Source organism: Erpetoichthys calabaricus, chromosome 9 (assembly GCF_900747795.2).
Source record: "Erpetoichthys calabaricus chromosome 9, fErpCal1.3, whole genome shotgun sequence".
NCBI classification, from domain to species: Eukaryota; Metazoa; Chordata; class Cladistia; order Polypteriformes; family Polypteridae; genus Erpetoichthys; species Erpetoichthys calabaricus.
Genome location: NC_041402.2, coordinates 8,021,122 through 8,042,885, shown reverse-complemented (window position 1 = coordinate 8,042,885; position 21,764 = coordinate 8,021,122). Strand labels below are relative to the sequence as shown.

Sequence of the window (21,764 nt, the reverse complement as noted above, 5' to 3'; positions counted from 1 at the left end):
GCTACAATTCACATGGGCTCACCAAAATTTGACAATAGAAAATTGGAAAAACATTGCCTGGACTGATGAGTCTCGATTTCTACTGCGACATTTGAATGGTTGGGTCAGAATTTGACATCAACAACATGAAAGCATGGATCCATACTGCATTGTATCAACAGTCCAGGCTAGTAGTGGTGGTGTAATGGTGTGGGGGATATTTTCTTTGGGCCCCTTAGTACAAACTGAGCAATACAGCCTACCCTAGTATTGTTGCTGACCATGTCCATCTCTTTATGACCACAGTGTTCCCATCTTCTGATTGCTTCTTCTATCAGAATAACGCGTCATGTCACAAAGCTCAGATCATCTCTAACTGGTTTCTTGAACATGACAATGAGTACACTGGACTCAAATGGCCTCCACAATCACCAGATCTCAATCCAGTAGAGCACCTTTGAGATGTGGTGGAACAGGAGATTTGCATCATGGATGTGCAGCCAATATGTCAGCAGCAACTGTGTGATGCCATCATGTCAATATGGACCAAAACCCCTGAGGAATGTTTCCAGCACTTTGTTTAATCTATGCTACACAGAATCCTGGCAGTTCTGGAGCAAAAGGGGGTCCAACCCAATATTAGCAAGGTGTACCTAATAAAGTGGCCAGTGAGTGTAGTAGAAATTTAAATTAAGTAAGCTAATGCAACTTTTAGCCATTTAGCGATCCCACTGTTCCTAAATCCTACTGAACCGTGTCCGGGCCCACCTCTTCCAAGCAGACCAGGGCACAATAGAGTTGGCATGACACAGAGCGATCACACTAGTCAAGCAAACTAGGAACCCTGACAACCTTTAAGAAGAATCTGGAGGAGACATTGGAACAGATTAGCTATTAGCTAAACAAATGGGCTTGATGGACTCAATGGTCTCCTCAGGGCCATCTTCACATATGGGCACAATGGGCACTGGCCAGGGGCCCTAGGAGAATAGGGGCCCACAATGTTTCTGATGCCTATGTATGTTTCTGTTTGCTGGTAAGACGGCCCTGTGACTCCTCTCTTCTGTCAACTTCCTTATTCTTATGCTCTAGCTAACTAGTCTACATGGGTGAAGACCTCAGCACCATGTTGATCCAACAGAATTCTTTCATCTTACCGGTGAATCACGTACTCAAGGACATCAGTGGAAATTAAGAGGAAGTGCATTTGAAACTGATGCCAGGAAGCTCTCCTTTTCGCAAAGAGTTATGGAGTGTGGTGGGCGGCCGGGTCCCATACCCGGCCAGGACGCCCCTTCTACTTATGTTCTGGGGGAGCAGCCATGGGCTCCTCAGTACCTCCCCCGGGACACTTGGTGGCAGCCTCCCTGGTTGACGATGGTGCCTTAGTTTCCCACAGGGTTCCATGGGAGATGGAGTTCTCCACAACCCTGTGGGAATCTGGGGTGGCCGCCAGGGGGTGCTGCATTGATCCCGGGGCCAACCTGGACATCTCTACAGCCCCGCCTGGAAGTGCAATTAGCAACAGGTGATCAAGCACTTGGAGCAATTCTGGATGGGCTATAAAAAAGGGCCAGCATCCACCACTCAGGAGCCAGAATCGGGAGGAAGAGGACGAGGTTGCCTGGGAGGAATGGTGGTGCCATGGTGGAGAGTTGTGTGTTATATTAAGTGCTTTTGGGACTGTGTTGTGGCTGGGGGGATCACGGGGAAGATGTGCCCTCCAGCTAAAGAAAAATAAAAGTCTAGTGTGTTTTTACACTTGTCTCTGAGTGAGTCTGTGCCAGGTTGGGCACTATATAGCGCCTTTATCACAGGAGTAAGATCACTGTCAAAAATAACTAATAATAATTTAAGTCAAATTTACATTTCACACATGTCAATTACACTTAACGCTTCTGAAAAATACACTTGCGCTTCTGACCTTACTCGCTAATGAGTTGTGAGATTCTGGAACAAACTACCGAAACATGGAGATGAAACAGAAACTTTGACAAGTCTGGATGAGATTTTGGGACAACTGAGTTATGAGTTATACAAATGAGCTTGATGGACTGTATGGTCTCCTCTTGTTTCTCAAATTTCTTATTTCCTTAGAAGTATATTGTTCGACTTTTCTGAATGAAAATCTTGAGGCCTCACAAAAAAACATGTTTGTACAGCAAGCCAGCAGGCACTTGGGGTATCGTCTTATTGCACATCGAATTGGCAAAAATAAGAAAACGCATGCAATTGCAGGGCAGCTCGTCTTGCTTTATGCAATAGATAAGTATGTTAAAATTCTCAACCAATCAGCCACCTGCGAATGTATTCCTCTCTGCGCTCCCCTCACTTACCTCTGATGTCGACAAACTTGTGAAAATCAGATGAGTTCGGGCTACATATTAAAGAGACAAATGGACACTAAAGTATTAAACACCCATGTGTAGATTTATTTGTGGATGAGTACTGTGCGTATTTCATCTGTTATGGGCGCAGTATTTAAATGCTGAGTATGTGCTTACTGTTATATGCTAATGTGTGCAATTCAGGGGAAAATGTCGGTTGCTTTACATTAAGATTACTGCTGATGCAGAGTCAAACTAGGCCCCAAGGCCAAATAGGTTAAGAACCACTGATCCATGCAGCAGAATCTGAACCAGCAGTGCACTGAAGGTAACCATCAAAGATTGTGAATTTCTTCAAAAACAGTGACATCAATAAATTCCATTTTCACATCATTTGAATCAAAATCTGCTCTCAATGAAGTCCACTCCCCAGCTGTATCTTATGTTGTATTGTGATGTCTATGCTACATCAAAAAGCATTAGACTCATTAAAATCTTGATTACCACATCCATCTCCAGCTCCACAGACCCAGACCAGTTCACCTACTGCCCCAATAGATCAACAGAGGATGCCATCTCCAACGTCCTGCATACCACCATTCGGCCATGTGGATATGAAGCATAGGAACTATGTGAGATTGCTGTTCATTGATTACAGTTCAGCTTTTGATACAACTGTCCTCCATACACTGCTCACTAAGCTGAGGGATCTGGGACTGAACAGCAGCATGCGTGCCTGGGTTTTCAAATTTCTAACAGGGAGACCACAGGTGGTGAGAGTTGGTTGTTGTGCCTGCAGCATCATTGGAATCAATACAGGAGCTCCACAAGGCTGTGTACTCAGCCCTCTGCTCTACACCCTCTACACTCAGTAGCCACACACGCCTCCAACTCCATCATCACAGTGGTACTGGGCTTCAAGTCCAACATACATGGCGGAAGTGAAGAACCTAGCATTGTGGTGTCAGGAGAACTGCCTCCAACTGAATGTCAGCAAAACCAAGGAGCTGGTGGTGGAATTTGGCAGGAGGCAGCAGCAGCTCTACACCACCCTCAACATCAACAGGATCCCAGCAGGTTCAAATATCTGGGCATTCACATCACAGAAGATTTGACATGGACTGAATATATATTCAAGTCCAGTCCAAAAAAGTGAGGCAACGACTTTAACATCTGAGGTAGTTAAGAAAGTTTTGGGTATCTACAATGCTCCTATGGACTTTTTTAAATTGGTGCTGTAGAAAGTGTCTTGGCTCAGAACATCACCCCCTGGTTTGATAACAGCTGCTTACGGGAACATTATGGAACTACAGAGAATGATCCGGGGAGGTGGAATGCTGGACCAGATTTGATCTACCATCTCTGCAGGGTATTTATACCAGGAGATGCAGGACCAGAGCAACTAGGATCATCAGAGACTCATCTCACCCCAGTCACTATCTGCTAAACCTTTTGAAATCAGGCAGACACTTTAAGAATATTATGGCCAGAGCTGAGTGGCTCATTAGGAGCTTCCATCCAAAGACCAGAAGACTTCTTAACCTGGACATTATAATACAAACTGAATTCTCTACCTCACTGTCAACTGCCGCCATGTCATTTAAGTCCATTTACATTAATCAGCAAACTAGCACACTGCACTTACAGTACATAGATATTCTATTCTACTAGGGGGCTCCGCCCCCTGCTCGCTTCGCTCGCCAACCCCTGGTGTTGGGAATGACAAAGAGCGTAATGTATGAATGAGATATAGAATAGTGTGAAGGTGTAGATGATGCAAATAGAAAACAAACAATAAAGTGTGTGGCACAGTGTAAAGGTTTATTGGAAAATGTCTTTGCACACGCCGTTTAAGTGTAAAAGGTAATTCCAGGTCAGAACTTGTAAGGTTAATGAAGATGGTTATTGTCGTGATCAGAGTCAAGTTTGTCAGAGCTTAGAAAGAGTTGTGTCTCTCCAGGAAGTAATGCAATGACTTGGGTATTTATGTTTTCCATATTAATATTTTTTGGACATAATATAGTGCATTGTGTTAAAAGGGGCATTTGGTCTAATGAGATTGCTGTTCCAAATCTGTCTGTAACTAAGTCATCGCAGATAAAGGCTTGAGGAATTGTAATAATATCTGGGTGAAGTCTATCTGTATTGGTGAGTGTACCATCTCCCAGTTGTAATAACCAATTGTTATGATCTGGATGTGGACATTGCATGTTTTGTACTAACTGTATCTTTTGAAAGCAATGCCAATTGTCTGCGTATTTTAAGGTGTACTGAACAATAGCTGAGCGCATGGAATGTGGAACAATAGCTAAGCACTGTCTAAAATCTCCTCCTAATAAAAGTACCTTTCCTCCAAAGGGAATATTATTATTCATAAACGTTTGTAGAAGTTTATGAATGGTGTTGAGTAAGTGAGTGGATGCCATTGTACATTCATCAATAATTAACAGTTTTGCAAGACGGATGGCACGTGCAGTGCCACTGTTAATGTTCATAGTGGATACCGATTTGTAGGATTTAATGCAGTTCATAAAGATTTGACTTTCAGGTACATCGTTAGTTAGAAGGTTCTGTAGATATTCAGGATATGAATGTAAAGGAGGGAGTCTAATTTGACCCATTTGAGAACAACGTGTAAATTCATTACTTGTATTGCTAGTTGTTTCTTCAGGGAAGTTAAGTGAATGACAATGATTGCAAATGACATTCATTAATCCCAATGAATTTTCCTGAATAGTGGACTCAGTATTGAACGCGTTGTCAGACGTCTGCGTTTATTTATTTTGTTCCCTCGCTGCCGTTTCTGTATGTCTGAGACGGGAGGTGTTTCGTTTTGAAGCCGTGCCTGTTTCGATGCAGCACTGTGAGATGCGCCCTGCATGCGTCTACGTTCAGTGTGTCTGTTCATTTGGGTTCGTTTCTGTAACTGTGTTAGTTGAGCTTTGCGTTATTGGAGCCGAGACATTTTTTCTTCTAGAAATATGGATAAGTAATAAGGAGGATCGCACTCACTGTTAATATGGAGCCTTTTCTGCGGTTGAACGGTTAATAGTGCCTTATTGTAATGAGATCCACCTATGCTGCATAGTGTGAACGTGTTGAGATGACGTATGTTTAATATGGACGGTTCATTTAGAAATGGGGCTTTGTGTGTCATTTGTTATTTATGTTACTGTGGTCGAGGGTCTGAATCGTTGTTTTTGTGTACGTTTCGTGTGCTATGGCCGTAGTTTGTCCCGTTTCATGTCCAATGGGCTTTGTGTGGTGCTCGCGGCTTCTTTTTTTTTGTGTGCTAGGGGCTTGTTGAATCCTCCTCTTTGTGTGTCCCGTTTCGTGTGCAACGGCGTCTGACTCCTTTTTTCTGTGGTCTGACTCCTTTTTTGTGTGCGCGATGCCTCATTTCTTATTTTACGTTGCATTCCATCCGGTTCCCGTTGCTTGTGGGGGTTGGGGGGAGGGAGATTTGTGGGGCGCCTGCGCAGTACGTCTTTTGCGGCCACGGCCCATTGCCGGATGTCCCTGCGTCCATCCGGTTTAGCATTCTCGGTTAGTAATGTGGATTACATTAGCATACTGTTCAGGTCTTGTTTAAAACTGTAATGCTTCTTTGGAATTATTCTTTTTTCTATATATTGTATCACTTTAGTACTACCCTTATAAATTTCTTTTTAATTTAATTTTCTTTTTTAATTTAATTTAAATGATCTATTTGTTAACTTGAATGCCCAGTCTCATGGCCAATTCAGGGCACATTTCACTAACCATATATGTGACAAACAAAGAATCTTGAATCTAACTAGGATTTCCTTTCAGGGCAAACTGAACTTTGGGTGTTTTTTCGCTGTTTTTGGTGACCACTAGGGGGTGTTACAGCACACCAAACCCTGGCCACAACTGCACAGACACAAATCCCAGTATAATAAAAAGGTTTATGTTCATAAATATCTTTCCAAAAGGCTTCAATGGTGGCATAATCTCAACACAATTCTTCTTCTTCTTCTTCTTCTCCTTCTCCTTCTCCTTCTCCTTCTTCTTCTTCTTCATCTTCTCCACACCTCCAGGTGAGCTTTGCTCATCCAAACAAAATTATTTGTTAACAACAATAGCTTACAAAAGGCTTCTCACCTGTTGTGGCTTTTTATTCCTTTTCTGTATCTCTCTGTCATGTATTCCTCTACTTCTCCCAGGTGAACTTTGTCCATCTTCCACCTGACTCCAACTTGCCTGGGTGAAGCAGAGCAACTCCTTTTATTCAAGACTTGGCCATACTTCCGGTGTTGGGGGCATATCCCGTTGAAAGCACTTCTAGATCAAGCCGGAAATTCCCAAAAGCAGGGATCATAAATCCTTGCAGCACCCCCGGTGGTACCCATGAAGCCCAACAGGGATAAACCACAGCACTACAGTCCCCAGCATACCCTACAGTGTCTATTTGGGTACAGAGCCATCTAGCATATGGAATCCTCCCTGATTGCTCTATTATGTTGTCCTCCTATCCGGGTAAGGGTCCTTTATCCACCCCCCCTCAAACTGTTGGCTCCTCAAGCCAAGCTCATGGCAAATACATGAAGTGCTCTACGTTTGCTTTCTCTTGGCCTCCCAGTCAAGTAATGGATTGAGAACCATCCTGGCTGGGAGGCCAGTCCATGTGTGCTGCCTAATACACTTTATACCATGATTTTGGATTACGTATTAAATCTTCCATGGCCTCAGCTTGTCCTCTGACTGAGATTTAGTATTTTTCCAAATCCTAGGGCCTCATTTTTAAAGTTTGTGTACGCCGAAAAAGAGGCTCAAAATGTGTATAGACAACTTCCCATGCAAAAGTTGAGATTTATAAACAAAAAAAAACTTGATGTGGCAATCTATATATATAAAAGCCAAATACCACTGACTCACTCATCATGAAATATCTTGAACCATGAGGACTTGAAATTTGGAATGTAGATTACCCTTAGCCCATAGGTGATCTCTAAAAAATGGTTTGAAAAATTTCGTGGTCCAATCCGCGTTTTGTCTGTATGTCCGCTTTCCACAAGAGAATTACTTAAAGGATTTAGATCTGGTTGTTTTCTATAATTTGCTTGAACTTTCTGGTTGATTTTGCAACTTCTCTCATCACGCTACCACAGTTCGCTTGTGGTACTGATGTATTTATGCAAATCCAACAGAGTGGCTGTGGGCCGAGAACAGAGGGGTGGGACCTTCCTCATTCACTCGCCAGCCTTTGTTCGAGTTGGTCTGCGTCTCGCCACCTCGCCTCCGCTTAGCTAGCGATGCCTGTTTGTTCAACAGACATTACCATCTACAAATTGTTAAATAGTAACGTTTGACGTTTTTGAGAGAGAGAGAGAGATCATAGCTATGTGTGTTTTAGACGGTATCTGCTGATTGGCAGAGATATCACGGCCATGTGCTTTTCTCCCCACTCGGGGAACGCTTTCCCGTCAGAGCTGAACACAATCAGATACAGTGCCAGCGTCTATTGATTTTTAAAGTTTGTCCTGTTTCATTAGTATGTGGGCGAAGCAGCAGGGTACAGCTAGTGTGCTTATATTTATGGCAACAGTGAGCCATGCGCACGCAACATTTTCAAGAAACTGGGAAATGGTGACACCCTTGGTCAAGTAGGGAAATGCAGGCCTAACCAACTGACAACTCGCATGCATTTTCATAATACCGTATTTACGCGTGTACCACACGCACATTTTTTCCCGAAAATTAACATTAGAATATCAGGTGTGCGTCATACACGAGAAAATGTAAATAATGTTTACCTACTTCTTCTGTAATGTTTACTTCTTCTGCTTGGGCTCTCCCGCTTGCTCGCGCTCTCTCTCTCACTCACGCTCTCTCTCTCTCTTGTTTTTGAATCAGTTTGGCGTCGTCATTCAGCATGGATAGTAGCGATTACGATTACGCGATTTTCTTTGTAAAAATTAGGGAGTGCGTCTTACACAAGGGCGCGTGGTACACGAGTAAAAATGGTATTATAATAAAGGCTTACTAAGCCTTTATTATAATGTGTGTTAATGCAGGGGTTCCCAAACTTTTGGACCTCAAGTACCACCTGAGGTTAAGTGAGTTGCGTTGCGTACCACCCGAATTTTTAACAAAAAATTAAAAAGCAAGTACTGCAATGAATGATTAATTCTTAATTAGGTAATATACAGCAAATTCACGACACTGACTACAACCGCCCCGAAATCTGAATAAAAGTTAAAGAATTGGAAGAAATTATGCATAAAATTAATGAAAAAATGTGTGCATGTACATAAATTGATAAATTCCGCCCCGAAACTAAATCCTGCCTTCGGCCTGTATGTGACGCAGTTACTGAAGACGAAATGGTATCGGCTTTGTGCTTAGATCTAGTGACTACGATGCGATACAGCAGCAGTGCACGTATAACAACAAACACGAGCGGTTTCTGTGAGGCAGAGTTACCCAAGACTAAATAGTGTCGGCATTGTGCTTTCATCTAGTGACCAAAAGCTCAAACAGTGAAGAAGTAGAAGTTGACTTCCACGTAACGGAATTATGGTAGCGTTAAATGAACTAAATACTGATTCGAATAATAGGTGTTATTTATTCAGATGACGAAATTTCACACCACACTAAATTTGGGAATCCACGTATTATTGTATTTAAACAGTTTCATTGGTTTTTGCTCACAACAGGCTTGTCATAAAGGGTTTTGCACAGATAAATTAAATTTCAGGGACCGCGATGCGTACCACCTGAAAAGGCTCTGCGTACCACCAGTGGTACACATACCACAGTTTGGGAACCGCTGTGTTAATGTGACCAACATATTAAATCTCAAAACTGCTAAATATGGTGTGTTACAGACTGCATTTCAGTTCTCTTTTAAGACGGCAATGCTACACATTTTCACTGGAGAACTTTTTCGTTTTTTTTGTCAGTTTATGTCGGCTACCTGGCTGACAGGTCAGGAATATCTCATCCAAGCTTCACTTCATCATGCCTGCTGTGCTGGAAGCCGTTACCTGACCGACGAGGCACTACATCCAGTTTTTGTATGTTGTGGGTGCACATACATAAATCATAGCAGGTTTTGGCCAACATAAAAAGGCAATTTGCAGCAGTGTCCAGTTCTCCCTAATGTAGTCAGAGCAATTGATGGCACTTATATCACAATAAGGGCATTTATCAAGAATGAAGCTGTTTTTGTTAACCATAAGCTCTTACCTTCCATTAACGCACAAGTCATCTGTGATGCCAAGATAAGATTGCTTTCCGTGGCCTCGGTCAACCTGTGATTTATTTACTGTATTCCGAGGCAAACTAGCTTTGGCAGACCTCGGTTTTTCAAATGTTTGATACTCTTCGTCATATCAGCAATTGTGTCATTTCATGTGCCAGGTAATAGCGGCTACCCTAATAGACGATGGTGTGTTACGTTTTTCCCAGACAAGGACCCTGGCCATCTGTGACATAGGTAAAAAGGTCTGGAGATTGATTCCAAGGGTGGAATTTGCATTTGGAAGCTGTGAGGTCCAAAGAGCTGTCCATGCAAGTAAAAACAGGCCATCGTTAGGCCGAGAAAACAAAACAAGCCCATCAGAGTGGGAGCAGAAACACCAGGAGTGGTTGTAACGATGCGGGTTCTGCTCCATGCTCACATCTTACTTCTGGGAGCTCTCGAACCCGACACCGTCAGTAATGTCACCGATGAGCTAGGCAGTGAGACACAGCAAAGCAAGGGGATGGTGCAAAAAGTGCAAAAGTGCTTTTATTAAAAACAGCAAAATCCAAAACAAAGTGTCCAAATGAATAGTGCAGTGCTTCAAATAAGTCATTAAATAAATAATCCAATAAAACAGGTGAAGCCATGGAGGTTAAAAACACAATAGAAAAATCCTTTTAAAACGAGGTTCAAATAACAGCTAGAAGCAGTCTTTCTTTAACACTAAAGCCAGGTGCGTTCTTCTACTGGCGGCTCCCATGCATCTCCCAATCGGGCCCCTCAACAGGGGAGTCGCCCTACCAGCAAATGCACTCCGGGCAGAGTGGTGGCTCTGAGGCTAAGGATCTGCGCTGGCATCCTGAAGGTTGCCGGTTCGAATCCCCATCACTCTGCTGGGCCCTTGAGCAAGGCCCTTAACCTTCAATTGCTCCAGGGGCGCTGTACAATGGCTGAACCTGCGCTCTGACCCCAAGGGGTATGTGAAAAGATGCATTTCACTGCATGTTGTCCTGTATAACTATGTATGTGACAAATAAATAAAGAATTATTACTGGTCCGGTAGCCCTCCGATCCCCGGCTACGCTGGGCTCCAGACTTGAGTTCCTTCCCCAGCGGTCAGGGCGCTCATGCTGGGGCTCAACATGCCCAACTCGACTCCGTTTCCTTCAACAGCCAGTCAACCTCTCTGCCGGTCACTCCAGCTCCTCAAAACTGCTCAGCAGGAGCGACCGCTTCAATCAGCCCCCTCCGAGAGTCGGCCAAACACTCCTCCGGGGCTCTCCTACCATCTGCATTCCACCTTCATGAGCCAGATCTCCCTCTCACTCTCCCGCACTGGCGTTCTCCTTCCTGCCGCCTACTTCACCCTTAACCTCCCTTCACGCTCTTTTCTCTCTCTTCTTTCCTTCTTTTATCTCCCCCCATCCGCCTCGCGCTTCTATTATATGGTCCGGGGACATCGATCAGGTGTGGCAATCAGCAGCTCCTGGCAACAATTACGAATGTGGACGACTCCTCACCTGCGCACTTAAGCAAGGACCGTCCACATCACAAATTCACCTGGGAACCGCTCTGGCCACACTACCACACCCCCTCTCTAAGGCGCGAGTGCGGCGATTATTCATTTAAAAAAAGTGCCCTTTGATCTGAGCTGTGGACCCGCTACACCACAGTGGTCAAATCAGCCATTTGGTACACACTGGTGAGCTCAGCAACTCCAGAAGGCCTGGACAACCATGGAAGACAACTGTGCAGGACGATTGAAGAATTCTGTCCTTGGTGAAGAAGAACCGATTCACAACATTTAACCAAACCAAGACCACTATCTGGGAGGTCAACTTATCATTACCAACGTCTAAAATCAAGAGAAGACTTCAAGAAAGTAAAGACAGAGGATTTACCTTCTTCTTCTTCTTTCGGCTGCTCCCATTAGGGGTTGCCACAGCGGATCATCTTCTTCCATCTCTTTCTGTTCTCTGCATCTTGTTCTGTTACACCCATCACCTGCATGTCCTCTCTCACCACATCCATAAACCTTCGCTTAGGCCTTCCTCTTTTCCTCTTCCCTGGCAGCTCTATCCTTAGCATCCTTCTCCCAATATACCCCTCATCTCTCCTCTGCACATGTCCAAACCAATGCAATCTCGCCTCTCTGGCTTTGTCTCCCATCCGTCCAACTTGAGCTGACCCTCTAATGTCCTCATTTCTAATCCTGTTCATCCTCGTCACACCCAATGCAAATCTTAGCTTCTTTAACTCTGCCACCTCCAGCTCTGTCTCCTGCTTTCTGGTCAGTGCCACCGTCTCCAGCCCATATAACATAGCTGGTCTCACTAATGTCCTGTAGACCTTCCCTTTCACTCTTGCTGATACCCGTCTGTCACAAAGGATTTGACAGAGGATTTACCACAAGGTGCAAACTGCTAGTAAACATCAAGTACAGGAAGGACAGTTGAGACTTTGCGAGAAAACATTTTTTAAAAGCCTATCCAGTTTTGGAACAGATTTCTTTGAACAAATGAAATTAAGATCAATATGTACCAGAATGATGAACAGTGAAGAAAATGAAGAAGAGAAGAAATGGCTCATGATCCAATGAATACCACATCATCTGTGAGACATTGCGGAGACCATGTTATGGCCTGATCATTCCTGGCTGCCAATGGAAGTCAGTCATTGGTGTTTATCGATAAGATGACTGCTGACAGAAGTAGCAGGATGAATTCTGAAGTGTCCAGGGTGCCATACTGTCTGCTCGAATTCAAATGCTGCAAAACTGACAGGACGACACTTCACAATACAGATGGACAATGAGCCCAAACATACTGTGACAGCAAACCAACTGCTTTACAAGACAAAGAAGTGGAATATTCCTCAAAGGCCTAGTCAATCAACTGACCTCAACCCAAGTAGACGTGAAGTTCACCTGAAGACAGCAGCAGTAAAGGCCTGGCAAAGCATCACTAGGGTGGAAACCCAACACTAGGAGAAGGCCATGGGTACAGACTTCAGGCGCTCTCTTGTTGTTCCCTGGCAGTCTTGAAGTACATGCAGTTTGTGGAGGACTACTGGGAGCCGCAGCCCTCTGTTTTCTACCAGATGCCGCAGAGCGAGAGCATCAATAAGCAGAACAACAAGCATTTCCAGGAGGTGTACGGCTTCAGCAACTGCTTCAGCAGCACCGACTCAGTCCATACGCCAGCACTGCCTCCCAAACAGAGACAGCTGGTGGGCAACCTTCAGTCATAAATGACTTAACTGTGTGACACTTTGGGGGAGTGTCACAAATCCACATGTTAATTTTGGGACATTTTTAGTATTTTTGAACCAGTAGTTTTAATGTCAGGCTGCCTTAGGTGAGGCCTTTTCCTGGGCAAGTTTAAGAGAGGCCCTGGCCTGACTTTGGAGGTCTCACACACTTTTCGTATCCTAACACCATTGTTCCAGATGTTCTCCATTTGGACAAAATGGCTGTCACTGTGGAGAAGTTGAAAAGGCTTTGTCACTCTTTCCTGATTAGTTTTAACTGCTTACTTTCTGCTCCATCCTCTATTTCAGAATGTCTCTCACCTTACACTCCAAATCGTAACCTTAGATCTTCAAATGAGGGTCTGCTTATTATTCTGAGAGCTAAACTTAAAAGAAGTGGTGAGGCGGGCGGCCTTCTTCTGTTAGGCACCTAAAATCTGGAATGGCTTACCAATAGAAAGTCACCAGGCTGATACAGTGGAGCACTTTCAAAAACTGCTGAAAACTCATTATATTAACATGGCTTTCTCACAGCTTCATTTTAGTTTTATCCTGATATTCTGTATATGCATTTAATTATCATTATCATTCCTGGTGGCTCCGTAATCTGTACTAACCCCTACTTTCTCTTCTGTTCTTTATCCGGTTTTCTGTGTTGTTGTGATCTGCGCCACCACCACCTGATCAAAGCACCGTGATGTCCCTCCATTGATGGATTACAAGGCCAGAAGTCCACATGACCATCGTCATCATCAAGTTCTTCCATGTGAACCCTGAATACCATGAGGACTGATTGTGAGGTCATTGACATTAGGGAGAATGCCTAGAGGGGGCTGGGTGGTCTCGTGGCCTCGGACCCCCTGCAGATTATGTTTTTTTTTTTTTTTCCACAGTCATCTGGAGTTTTTTCTTTTGTTTTTTCTGTCCTCCCTGGCCATCGGACCTTACTTTTATTCTATTTTAATTAGTGTTCCCTAATTTTATTGTCTTATATATTTTGTCATTATTCTGTTTCTTCATCATGTAAAGCACTTTGAGCTCCACCATTTGTATGAAAATCCATCCATCCATTTTTCCAACCCGCTGAATCCGAACACAGGGTCACGGGGGTCTGCCCGAGCCAATCCCAGCCAACATAGGGCACAAGGCAGGAACCAATCCCGGGCAGGGTGCCAACCCACCTCAGATTTGTATGAAAATGTGCTATAGAAATAAATGTTGTTGTTAACCAAATATTGAAACGATCATTATATTAATGATTCTATTAGTTCTGTCTAGGGCGGCATGGTGGCGCAGTGGGTAGCGCTGCTGCCTCACAGTTAGGAGACCTGGGTTCTCTTTCCGGGTCCTCCCTGCGTGGAGTTTGCATGTTCTCCCCGTGTCTGCGTGGGTTTCCTCCCACAGTCCAAAGACATGCAGGTTAGGTGCATTGGCGATTCTAAATTGTCCCTAGTGTGTGCTTGGAGTGTGTGTGTGCCCTGTGGTGGGCTGGCACCTTGCCCAGGGTTTGTTTCCTGCCTTGCACCCTGTGCTGGCTGGGATTGGCTCCAGCAGACCCCCGTGACCCTATGTTTGGATTCAGAGGCTTGGAAAATGGATGGATGGATAGTCTGTCCAAATACTTCAGAGCCCATGAAAATGGGGGGACAGTGTATAAAAATGACAGACTTTTCTGAATGGCTCATACAATATTTGTTTGTTAAATGCCTTAAATTAAAACTGCAAGTCTAAACTTCAATCACATTTTGATTGCTTTGTTTCAAATCCATTGTGGTGGCACACAGAGAGCCAACATTATGAAAATAGTATCACTGTCCAAAAAACTTATGGACCTGAAATGTAAAATGAAGGATCCAGTTGGCACCCTAAAATTTCTTTGTATTTTGGAACTGTCATTCCTGCACCCAACCCCAAGAATATACAATGCCTGTTAAAGGCCAGTTCAAAATCCAACAGACGCCAGACACAAAATCCCAAGAACAGAGCACTAGGTCAAATAAATAAATAAATTTAACTAAATCCAGTAAATCATTAAGCAAAACACAAGAGCTCACCACTCTGATAGCAAATTCATAATGAACCACCAGGGACTGTGGGAGACCCTCCAGATTTATAGAGTGGAGGGCAGAGCCTGGCAGTGATTGGCGGGTGGCCATGCCTCTTGGGGAATCAGCCATAAAACATAACAAAGGCAGCTTATATACATAGACAAAACCAAAAATAAAGAAAGATGCACATAATCAACCTGAAAATGAATTTTAAAAAGGAACCCTGGGTGAGACATGGAGGCAAAGGTGAACTTTGATCAACGATACATTTTGTGTGAGTGAATTATTGGATAATTACTCAGGTCAGGTCAGGTTGGTGAGCATGCATTGGTATAGAGTGTTGTCGCACCCACCACATGACGAAACAGCCCGGGATCCCGGTTGGCAAACTCCCAGGTGAACACATGGTCCAGTCCCACCCTCCGGAAATGGCCGTCTATCTGCTGCAGTCAGATGTTACATGGGCATCCTCTTGGCCTGGTCCAGCCACTCGGGTCCCCAACAATAAGTATCCTACAAGCCGATTCACCCTCAGGTAAACGCGCCACATGGCCGTAGTGCCGTAACTGATGGCTCCCTCACAATGCAGGTCATGTGCCTCATTCTGGATACCGTCAGCAACACAAAGTCAAACCAGCGGCACCCAAGGATTTACTGGAGAGTAACAGGTTAACATCCATGTCACAAGGACTCTAAAGACTTGGACCTTCGTCCTTTTGCAGAGATATTGGGAGCGCCACACACCCCTTTCCAGTGACCTCATGACCCCCCATGCTCTCCTAATCCATCCGCTGACTTCATAGGAAGAGTCACCAGAGACATGAATGTTACTGCCGAGGTAAGTAAACCTCTCAATGATGAGGTGGACACTCATTTTACTGCTGATGGCTGTACTCGTGTGTTATTCTGCTGGGGAGGCAGCATAAAGAAGAGGGATGCCTCACGCCTGGACAAACTGGTGAGGAAGGCAGGCTCTATTGTAGGCACGGAGCTGGACAGTCTGACATCCGTGGCAGAGCGACGGGCGCAGAGCAGACCCCTATCAATCATGGAGAATCCACTGCATCTACTGAACGGGATCATCTCCAGACAGAGGAGCAGCTTCAGCGACAAACTGCTGTCACCGTCCTGCTCCACTGACAGACTGAGGAGATTGTTCCTCCGCCAAACTATGTGACTCTTCAATTCCACCCGGGGGGTAAACGTTAACATTATACAAAGTTATTATCTGTTATACCTGCATTGTTATCACTCTTTAATTTAACATTTTCTTTATCAGTATGCTGCTGCTGGAGTGTGTGAAATTTCCATTGGGATTAATAAAGTATCTATCTATCTATCTATCTATCTATCTATCTATCTATCTATCTATCTATCTATCTATCTATCTATCTATCTATCTATCTATCTATCTATCTATCTATCTATCTATCTATCTATCTATCTATCTATCTATCCTGCCTACTATACTAAAATTAAAATAAATCTATCTATCTATCTATCTATCTATCTATCTATCTATCTATCTATCTATCTATCTATCTATCTATCTATCTATCTATCTATCTATCTATCTATAGGTGCTATATAAATAAAATTTATTATTATTATTATTATTATTATCTGTTATATACTGCTGCCTTTCATATCTATCTATCTATCTATCTATCTATCTATCTATCTATCTATCTATCTATCTATCTATCTATCTATCTATCTATCTATCTATCTATCTATCTATCTATCCTGTCTTTCACTGAATTGCAAAGAGTGTGACTTTTATTTTCTCTGAGCTGACTTTTTTTTTTTATTAGTCCTGGGGTCCCGAACTTTTTTCACCCCATGGCACCTACATTTTCAAAAGTCAGTCATCATTCAGTCAATCATTATCCAACCCACTATATCCTAACACAGAGTCACAGGCTCTGCTGGAGCCAATCCCAGCCAACACAGGGTGCAAGGCAGGAACAAATCCCTAGGCAGGGCGCCAGCCCACCGCAGGGCACACACACCCACACCAAGCACACACTAGGGACAATTTAGGACCGCCAATGCACCTAACCTGCTGAAGGGACTGTGGGAGGAAACTGGAGCACCCGGAGAAAACACACGCAGACACGGAGAGAACATACAAATTCCACGCGGGGAGGACCCGGGATTTTATTCAGTAATTTGAGTTCATTATTCTACCATAATAAAAACCTGACACAGCTTGGGAGGATCTGCAGAGAAGAATGGCAGAACATCCCCAAATCCCAAGTGCTCGGCACTTCAGACCTAAAATGACTCCAGGCTGAAATGGCTGCCAAAGTGGCTCCGACAAAGTACTGATTAGAGGGTCTGAATCCTTGTGTCAATGTGATCAGTTTTTATTTGTAATAAATTTGCAAAAACCTGGTTTTGTTTAGTCATTCTGGGGTACTGAATGTTGCTTGATTGGTTGGGGGGGGGGGGGTAATTTAAATTATTTTAGCACAAGGCTACAACATAATAAAATGTCAACAAAGTGCAGGGGTCTGGATACTTTAAGGTGCTAATAATATCAATGTAAGGTAGCAAAGGCTGTGGCATGCGGGAAATGGAGGACAGTGTCCAGTCACTGTCGTGCACGGTGATGCTCAGTCGTTCTTGCTCGGCTGCAGCTCACCTCATAAACAGAGCGTTGCTAACTCTACAGAGCTTTGCCAATTCATCATTACATTCTCATCACATGACCTCCAGCCTACCACAGCACAACTAGCATATTATTAGCTGTTGTGAAACGCATTGAAACAGAGAAGATGAGCTGGGGATGGGGCTGGGAGCGCAGCGAGTGATGCTGCTGCTGCTGCAGTGGAAAGCGCATCTCGACCGGGGGCGCGCACCGAGAGAGCGCCCGATCTGTCCTCTGCACGCGCATCGGTAGGACAACACACAGAGTCGCGCGCACGCGGCGGCCGTCCATTGCCTATGGTCTCTAAACTACCATTCATTCTTTCAAACAGAAAAACACAGAGAAGAACATAGGAATATTTCTGTTGTATTTTTATTGAAGAAGGACTGGCAGAGGGCAACTAACACCAGCGAGTCGCTCGCATTTTACAGCGAGATGCGCCCGCAGCGGATTCAAATGACACGAGCTGGCAGAAACGCACAGCGACAATGACCGAGGCGCAGCGTTCATCCGCCGCAGCACGCGGTGCACACGCACGTCTACAGCAGGCATGGTGTGGATTGTGGGATTGGAAAGGGATGGTGGGGGGGAGTTTAGCATATCGGTAAGGCGGAATGTTATCATTAAAGATCCTCTCTCTCATACCCGAGGGATTCCACATAGGAGGACGCGCGATCCGGCTGTGCTGCTGGTTGTGCAAAATCGAATTCATCCGAAGGGCTGAAAAACTCGAATAATAATAATAATAATAATAATAATAATAATAATAATAAAGGAAAAACACAACGAAAAATTAAAAGTTTATGTCGAAAGTATGGAGGGGCTGCGTTTGAGAAGCTCATCCTAATAAGACGTTTCATTTTTGTGTCTAGTGGATTACATATTCCTCATCTAATGGGGTCTTTAGCGCATACTGTACTGAAATTAAAGAAAGACGGACATAAACGACACTATAAAAGATATGCAAGACAGAGAGTGAGAGAGTTAGAGATAATAACAATAATAATTGTTATTTATATAGCGCCTTTTCCAGGGAGAGATAGATATGTAAGGTACTTACTGTATATAATAAATACATATAGATGAACGAGACTGTATAAAATATATGTGATAGATAGATAGATAGATAGATAGATAGATAGATAGATAGATAGATAGATAGATATGAAAGGCACTATATAATGATAGATAGATAGATAGATAGATAGATAGATAGATAGATAGATAGATAGATAGATAGTAGACATGGATGTATGAGACTATTAAAGATAAGTAAAACAATAAAAATAATAATAATGCATTTTATTTATATAACACCTTTCTCATTCTTAAAGTGCTTCATCAATGACAGATTGATATGTACAAGACTAAAACACATGTAACAGATTATGCGAGAGTGTATAAAAGATACGCAAGAAACTATATAATAGATAAAATTAAATTAGACTATATGTAAAACAATAATAATACACTTTACTTATATAGCACCTTTGCAATGCGCTTAAAGTGGTTCCTAAATAGATATAAAGCAGACTAAAAGATGTGTAAGAGGTAAATAGAAAGATAGAGATGAATGAGACTATAAAAGACATGTAAGATGTAGAATAATAATAGTAGTAGTAGAATGCATTTTATTAATATCATGCCTTTCCAATGTTCCAGTGCTTCATAGAAAAGCAAAGTATGAGACTAAAAGATGTGCAAGCAATAGATAGAAAGATATGAAAGGCTTTTCACATCTATCTATCTATCTATCTATCTATCTATCTATCTATCTATCTATCTATCTATCTATCTATCTATCTATCTATCTATCCAAGAAATGATATAGATGATGATAATAATAATAATAATGTATTTTATTTATGTAGAATGCTCAATGCGCTTCATAGACAGATACATATGAATTAGACTGAAAGACATATACAAGATATGCAAGATATAGCTGTTTATAGCTGTATATTGTAACATTTTATTTGTATAGCGCCTTTCCAATATTCATAGTGCTTCATGGATAGATAAACAGACAAGAATGGGACTATACAAGCTATGGAAGATATGGATAATAATTCTTAGTATTATTATTATTGTAATTATTAATAATAATACAGTTTATTTATATAGCGCCTTGTCCCTGCTCGAAGCGCCTACAGCCAGCTTGACATTCCGAATCCTTGAATGACATCTACGAAGGTTACAGGTCTCTGGTTTCTTTGTACCTTGCGCAGCCCGATTCGAACACTTCCCCTTCTCAAGGTCTATAGGGAGACCTTTCTTGTTTTTTTTTCGTCTGTATATAATGGCGACTAGAGAGTCAGTATTGTGCTGTATATCGCCATGATGCCCAATAAGGTTTGCTCATACAGAGCATCGCGCGACAATGTGATCCTATGGGACTGCACGCCCATTGGTGCAAAAAAACATACACTTGTCGTTTCTTAAAATATTTTCTTTCCTCTACGTGTTAAGGTTGAAGTATACGTGCATAGACACTATATAATTTAATATTATTATAGGGCCGATAAAAAAAGAAAGAGGTAACTGTAAGCCGTGTAATTACTGTATATATGGCATGAACTGTTCACTGAATGCCAATCTGCCATTTTTGCAAGGGCAGCAGCTTCACGATACTGAAGAGACGTGCAGCTCATTGGAGGTGCCATCAAGATCTGATGAGGACAGCGGACGCAAGCGTGAAGATGTCACGGCTAATGATACTGACGGTCATTTCTAGTTCTCTACAAGCCCAATGAGTGTTTACTTTTCATGCAATGGCTCCGCAGTGTAATGTCAATGAAAAAACAACCAACCCCCCCCCCCCAACCCCCATACACAGCCATCTGAAAAATACAAGTGTGAAGCACCGGCTATGTCAGTGCAGAGCACTAGTGATGGATAATGAAAGGCACCGCGCGAGCCGATTTACAAGACGTGCCCAGAGGTCCTCGGTGTCATTCAGAGATCAATCCGACAAGAAAAGACGCACAGCAGGAGAAATACGGAGTGTCAAATCGGAGAAATCAACAAGGCGGCTCTGTATCTCTAAACTACTCAGAATAAACGGATACAGTTGGTGCTAAACAGCGCTTATGCAATACCTTATTGCAAAAAATGTATAATCCTGGAGATTTAAACCAACACTGGGGGTTGGGCCAAATAATATGATCTATCTATCTATCTATCTATCTATCTATCTATCTATCTATCTATCTATCTATCTATCTATCTATCTATCTATCTATCTATCTATCTATCTATCTGTTTGTATGTGCGTGTGTTCAATTAAGACGGATGACACTTTTAAAATAAACATCACAATCAGGGATTCACTTACTTCCCGACGAAGTTCTCCAGAACGGAGCTTTTCCCCGCACTCTGTCCGCCGACAACGGCGATCTGTGGCAGATCCAGGTCGGCATTTTGTCCGATCGCTGAAAAGGCATCCTGAAGTTTATTAACCAGAGGAATTAGCTCCTCCATCCCTCGGTTACCCATCTTCGAAAAAAAATAAGATTGTCTATTTATCGCTTGGCAATAAAAAATGAAATTGAACGAGGAAACCCCCACCCCGACAAAGCCGATCGCTCCTTCTGTCCGGGGTTCTCTCGGATCGCTGTGCCGGCTACTTTATTTTTCCATGCACCTTCATTGATTAAACCTTGTCTGCCTCCTGAACCGACGATCCCGACGTTGCAGTGCTCCCTCTCCGCTGCCTCTGCCTAAGGGAGCAAGAGAATGAGCCCTTCTCCCGTGTCTTCAATGTAGCATTCTGGGTTGAAAAATGTAAGCTCCCTTTCTGGCCACCAGGAGGAGCTTCAGATCGAATGTGCGTGCGGTGCTTTCTGGGAGTTGTAGTTTCTCGTGGGACCTGAATCCGTTGCAATCATGCTGTGCTTGTCCGAAGCATCACACAAACAACATTCGCGAATCCATCCATTTTCTAATTTCCCTGTTCAGTTCATGATCGCGGAGGCAATTAAAAATCAACACCAGTCTCGTTTAAGATACAACTTTTTAATGGAGTGACCACAAGAACATAAAGAAACAAAGTAGTTTCTTGTCAAACGGTGGCATGGAGGTTAACCTGCAGGGAATAGTGGAGAAACTTAAATATATATAATCAGTGATAGCCCAAGATAGACAATTAGATTAGAACATCAGAAAGATTTATACCAGAACAGGTCTTTCAGTCTTATCCACTTCATTCTTTCAGAATATCAAGTTTATTGTATAAATATTTATATCTTCTTCCCATGATGCCATGTTTTTTTTTTCATGGACCCTGTCATTTTGTCCCA

At 43.1% G+C, this 21,764-nt stretch overlaps 1 protein-coding gene across 10 annotated transcripts in view; it reads right to left on the bottom strand.

The window, feature by feature from the left end:
* dnm1a (dynamin 1a) overlaps positions 1 to 21,229 on the bottom strand; it is a 501,477-nt gene extending 480,248 nt beyond the window's left edge. For 7 of the 10 annotated variants that reach the window (XM_051931967.1, XM_028809129.2, XM_051931970.1 and 4 more), the window contains exon 1: positions 20,801 to 21,229. In XM_051931967.1, coding sequence (XP_051787927.1) covers positions 20,801 to 20,961 — 161 coding nt within the window. In that variant the 5' untranslated portion in view covers positions 20,962 to 21,229. The remainder of the gene's footprint in view (positions 1 to 20,800) is intronic. The other 3 variants (XM_051931973.1, XM_051931972.1, XM_051931974.1) reach the window with 1 other exon arrangement.
* Positions 21,230 to 21,764: the final 535 nt, after the last annotated feature.